The sequence below is a fragment of the Anomaloglossus baeobatrachus genome, chromosome 2, assembly GCF_048569485.1.
Source record: "Anomaloglossus baeobatrachus isolate aAnoBae1 chromosome 2, aAnoBae1.hap1, whole genome shotgun sequence".
In the NCBI taxonomy this organism is placed as follows: Eukaryota; Metazoa; Chordata; class Amphibia; order Anura; family Aromobatidae; genus Anomaloglossus; species Anomaloglossus baeobatrachus.
The window spans coordinates 768,830,772-768,836,071 of NC_134354.1; the positions used below are offsets into that span (position 1 = coordinate 768,830,772).

At 36.7% G+C, this 5,300-nt stretch overlaps 1 protein-coding gene across 1 annotated transcript; it reads right to left on the reverse strand.

Annotated features, from left to right (window-relative positions):
• Positions 1-2,441: 2,441 nt before the first annotated feature.
• Positions 2,442-4,815, reverse strand: FAM181B (family with sequence similarity 181 member B). Its single transcript, XM_075334697.1, has one exon. The coding sequence runs from the start codon at positions 4,448-4,450 to the stop codon at positions 3,464-3,466; it is 987 nt and encodes a 328-aa protein (XP_075190812.1). The 5' UTR covers positions 4,451-4,815; the 3' UTR covers positions 2,442-3,463.
• Between the last annotated feature and the right edge of the window lie 485 nt (positions 4,816-5,300).

Sequence of the window (5,300 nt, forward strand, 5' to 3'; positions counted from 1 at the left end):
GAATCCAGCAGGAAAGCTACCTATGCCAATGAATACTGACAGTGGGAACAATAGAAAAGTCAGGGAGCATTCTGCGCAGCCAGACACCTTGACCTTCTATGGCCAGAAGCCACATGACTGTCTGTCACCCGTGACACTTTGTCATGAAGCCAGGGAAGCAATGGAGGACCAAGCATGAAGTTCCGGTAACAGAACATGTGATGGGTAAGTTAAGTATAATTAATAAAGAAAAAAAGAAATTAAAAAACAAACATTTTTTTTACCAATAGGGGGAATTCGATTTTCAACACCAAATCTGAGGAAATCTGCCGAAATTCATTTTTTTATTTTTTACACAAAATAATCATCCACTTCAACTTTATCAGCCAAACATGGTGGAATAAAAAGCAAAACATGGAAAGGGTAAAGACCTCTACTTGACCTTCTCGACAATTCTTCAAAAAAACAAAAGATTAAAAAAAAATGGGAAAAAATAGAAAAATCCAGATAACCCAAAAATTAAAATCTAACATTTATTATTAATCCATAAAATGCAAGGACCAATTTTTGGCATGACGCTAATCACTAGTCACAATGTATGGGGAAATAATGAAAAGCAGACCTGCTATGGGAATACTAGAATGAAAAATACAATGAAGTATCTGAAAAATTGAAAAAAATTGAAAATGGAATATGCATAACTGCTATGAATAATAGGAATACAAGAGATGTTTAGCCATTGTATTGATCAATGCAAAAGAGCCCCAAACCACGCCAAGGTAATCTCTATTTTTGGGGTCCCTAACTTATGTGTAACCACACCTGCAGTTAAAAAACTTGCTCTGTATGGGAAGCAAAGGACCAAGCTATATATGTGAAATGAAACACATGGCTATGGGTGGGGCAGGGTTCTCAGACAGAAAGAGCATACTAATTAAAGAATGTACGTCTGGAACACCAATGGTGTGAACAAGGTGCAAGACTCAAAAATATACAACTAAACAATAGGATAAAGAGTTGCACACCAGTCACAATGTATGGGGAAATAATGAAAAGCAGAACTGCTATGGGAATACTAGACTGAAAAATACAATGAACTATCTGAAAAACTGGAAAATGGAATATACATAACTGCTATGAATAATACACATAAGTTTAGGGATCCCAAAAATAGTGATTACCTTGGCATGGTTTTGGGGCTCTTTTGCATTGATCAATACAATGGCTAAACATCTCTTGTATGTGTATTATTCATAGCAGTTATTCTTATTCCATTTTCAAGTTTTTTTCAATTTTTCAGATAGTTCATTGTATTTTTCATTCTAGTATTCCCATAGCAGTTCTGCTTTTTATTATTTCCCCATACATCGTGACTTGTGTGCAACTCTTTACCTTATTGTATAGTTATGTTTTTGAGTTTTGCACCTTGGTTCACACCATTGGAGTTCCAGATGTACTTTCTTTAATTATGATTATCATGACCAACCCAACAATTTGTTTTACAGTTGAGTCATGATTACCATGACCACCCAACTTTTTTTTTACAGTTGGGTCATGATTACCATGACCAACCCAACTTTTTTTTTACAGTTCGGTCATGATTACCATGACCATCCCAACATTTCTTTTACAGTTCGGTTATGATTATCATGACCAACCCAACAATTTGTTTTACAGTTGAGTCATGATTACCATGACCAACTCAACTTTTTTTTTACAGTTGGGTCATGATTACCATGACCAACCCAACTTTTTTTTTACAGTTCGGTCATGATTACCATGACCAACCCAACATTTCTTTTACAGTTCGGTTATGATTATCATGACCAACCCAACTTTTTTTTTTACAGTTCGGTTATGATTACCATGACCAACCCAACTTTTTTTTTTACAGTTGGGTCATAATTACCATGACCAACCCAACAATTTTATTTTACAGTTGGGTCATGATTACCATGACCAACCCAACAATTTGTTTTTTACAGGTGGGTCATGATTACCATGTCCAACCCAACTTTTTTTTTTACAGTTCGGTCTTGATTACCATGACCAATCCAAATTTGTTTTATACAGTTCGGTCATGATTACCATGACCAACCCAACAATTTTTATTTACAGTTGGGTGACGATTACCATGACCGCCCCAATTTTTTTTTTACAGTTGGGTCCTGATTACCATGACCACCCCAACTTTTTTTTTACAGTTGGATCATGATTACCATGACCAACTCAAGAATTTTTTACAGTGGGTCATGATTACCATGACCAACCCAACAATTGTTTTTACAGTTGGGTCATGATTACCATGACCAACCAGGCTTTTTTTTTACACTTGGGTCATGTTTACCGTGACCAACCCAATAATTTTCTTTACAGCTGCGTGATGATTACCATGACCAACCCAACATTTTGTTTTAGATAAAAATTCAAGAAATCCAATGAATATTCTGTTGAGGCCCAAATAAATTTTTTATTTATTTTTTTAGTAGGGGCATGGTTACATAGATGCAAATAGTTTTTATCGAAATAGTACCCAATGATGGTGATTGTGAACAACCAACATTTTGTGACCGTTTTGGTCCTTTTGATGAAAAATTTGAACAACTTTTTGAAGTAAAAAAAAAAAACAAAACCTCGAGTCATAGGCACAGATTCTTAATGGTAATATTATATAAAAAAAAGTATAACAATCACGTGTATAATAATGAGTAATGCATAACAATAAAGACAATGCAATTTTCTTTATATGCCACAAACCACAACGGTCAGTATACAGTTAATAAAACTGGGCCCCACCGGGTAACCTCAAGTTCATCAATAAAGACAATATATTTTCTTTGGGGAAGGGGTTGGAAGTTCAGAGAAGATGGAAAGGCAACGCAATTAAAGGGACCGCAGATGGGTGAATATAGATTGTCCAAAAAAAAACCCATAAAAAATTCTACTTTCACTACCAAGGTTCATTAGACATAGTTTAACCCTTGTCTGGTACCATAGGGTCAATATGACACCCTGCAGATTGGTACAACTAGTGATTTTTTGTTTTTGTGATACCAGAGAAGGGTTAAAAAAAATTAAAATAAAAACATTTTCGGTGCAAAACTTTTTTTAAATTGCATAACATTTTTGCATTGTTTATACATAGTTTTATAGTTTTACGTGAAAAGAAAAAAGATAGCATAGTCCAAAATGGGTTGTTTTTTTTTACAGACCCGCAGATATGGCTTTCAGTAGTATAGGATAGCATCCATTGACAGATTAAAATAGCTTAAAACATTAAGAATTTTTGAGGAAAAAAATTAAAAAACTCAATGTCAATATTATAAAATGTTGAATGTTATTCTGATAAGTTCCGAGGGTGAGGGGGAGGTTAGATTTTGTAAGTTAGGTGGTGACTAAGTTGCATCTGAGTGAGTTTATTGCACAGCTGTCTGTATAGGGTTCTTAGAAAAGTTTTGGAAAGTTTTACCAAACTTTTTTTTTTTTACAAAACAGAGTACCCAATTCTGTTGAATCCTGAACCACAGTCGTAAAACATTGGGGGCAAGGAGCACTCAGGATAGCAGGGGTTAAACGGTGTTATACTGGGACAGTTGTCCTCCGGGATGGTGGCGGGGTCCGGGCTGTTGGAGAAGACAGGGACTGGCACTGGAATACATTTCAAAGTTTCATTCAAGTTTGGACTGCAAGTTCCCACGGGACTCTTTTTAATTGGATTACATGGATTCCAGGGGTCGGAATAAAGGAGCCCATTTAGTAAGTGATGTGGCTCGTACACAGAATGTTCTGCCGGGATGTCTTGGTGGATCTTTACCGATGCTCCCTGGATGATTTCTTGCTCAGAGATCATGTTGTTGTAATCGGGGCCCAATAGGTCAAAAAATTCAACAGTTTCTTGGTTACCTTTATCCAAAGTCACAACTCCGGAATTGGTAAGAAGTCCCGATGACGAATAAGCCGGTTCGGTAAAGAAAGACGGTGGCAGGTTCCGATTCCTCAATGGCACTTTTTTGTATTTTTCTCCTCGAATTTCCCTTGTGTTGTCAAAGAGAGCAGCCAAGCTCTTGCTCTGTAGGTTGGATTGGGCATTGTCCCTCTTTGGAGGAGGCTTACAGTGATAATTTTGGGGGCTGTTGCCACTAGTGGGAGATGGGACTTGACCTTTCGGAGAACTTTGACTTGTAACTCCATTACTGATCATACCCGTGCATCTTTTAATCTGTTTTTGAAGGTACTTCCGATGGTTGACCTTTCTTTTTGACTTCACCGGCTTGTCCAGGGCCAGTTTTATGTTACTGGAAGCCGTATTAATAAAACTAAGTAAATCCTTACTTGATTCCTTATAGTCTCCACTTTCTACAGCTCCCAAGAAGTCGACTCCTTCGTGATAGCTTTTCTCGAAGTCCACGGCTGATCCCGCAAAATATAAAGGAAGAAAATGATGATTCATAATCTCAGCTTCGACGGCCATCCCGATAAGACAATTCCTTTGGTCTATCAAGGGTCGAAAACACCAATCCCGGATGAATTCTGTAGACCGGATGTCTTGGAACTCATATTCAGAAGATAATCACCTGTCTGTGATATCAGTAGATTCCTTGGAGATTTCTAAATTCTTTTACTCCTCGGCCAAATTGTAAGATTCAAGATTTTTCAAAAAGGTGAACTTCATTGTTAAAAAAAAGCAAAAATTTGCCAAAATTTCAGCAGGTAAAGACATGAGGAGAAGTTGAGTTTCAGAGAAAGATGCAGTCAGCGTCCGGCTTTCAGCTGCTTCTCGGTTTAATTTGTTCTCACCAGAAACACACATCCTGAAAAGAATGGGAGGGTCGGATAAGTAGGAGGTCTGCCAGCCTTAATGGTATCAGCTTTCACTAAATCCCGTGGGCTGGGAATGATACATCATGAAGGTCTGGAATAAAGACTGCACTGTGCTCGCTGCTCCTCAGCCACAAAACAAAGTACAATCCCCCTGTCTCCATTCAACCCTGGAATAACATAAATACTCGTGTTGTCTTAACTTTTTTTTTTTTCTTCTTCTTCTCCAGCACTGACTGAACTTTTTGGGGTTTTTTTGTTTTTGTTTTTTTTTTTTATCTTTTTTCTTTTACAACAAGTTAAGGGGGCCCTGATGTCATAATTTATTTTTTTTATATTTCTATTTGTTATAATTGTATTATCAACTTTAATGCAAAGCTGTACTTATAAAGCTAAGAATTATTTATTCGTTTGTTTAAATATAAAATAGAAAAATTATTACTTGAGGGATGGGTATGAGATAGATAGATAGAAGGATAGATAAAGGGATAGATAGATAGATG

Coding starts and splice junctions, on each gene's coding strand:
- FAM181B (XM_075334697.1), bottom strand. CDS start 4,450: ATGGCCGTCGAAGCTGAGATTATGAATCATCATTTTCTTCCTTTATAT.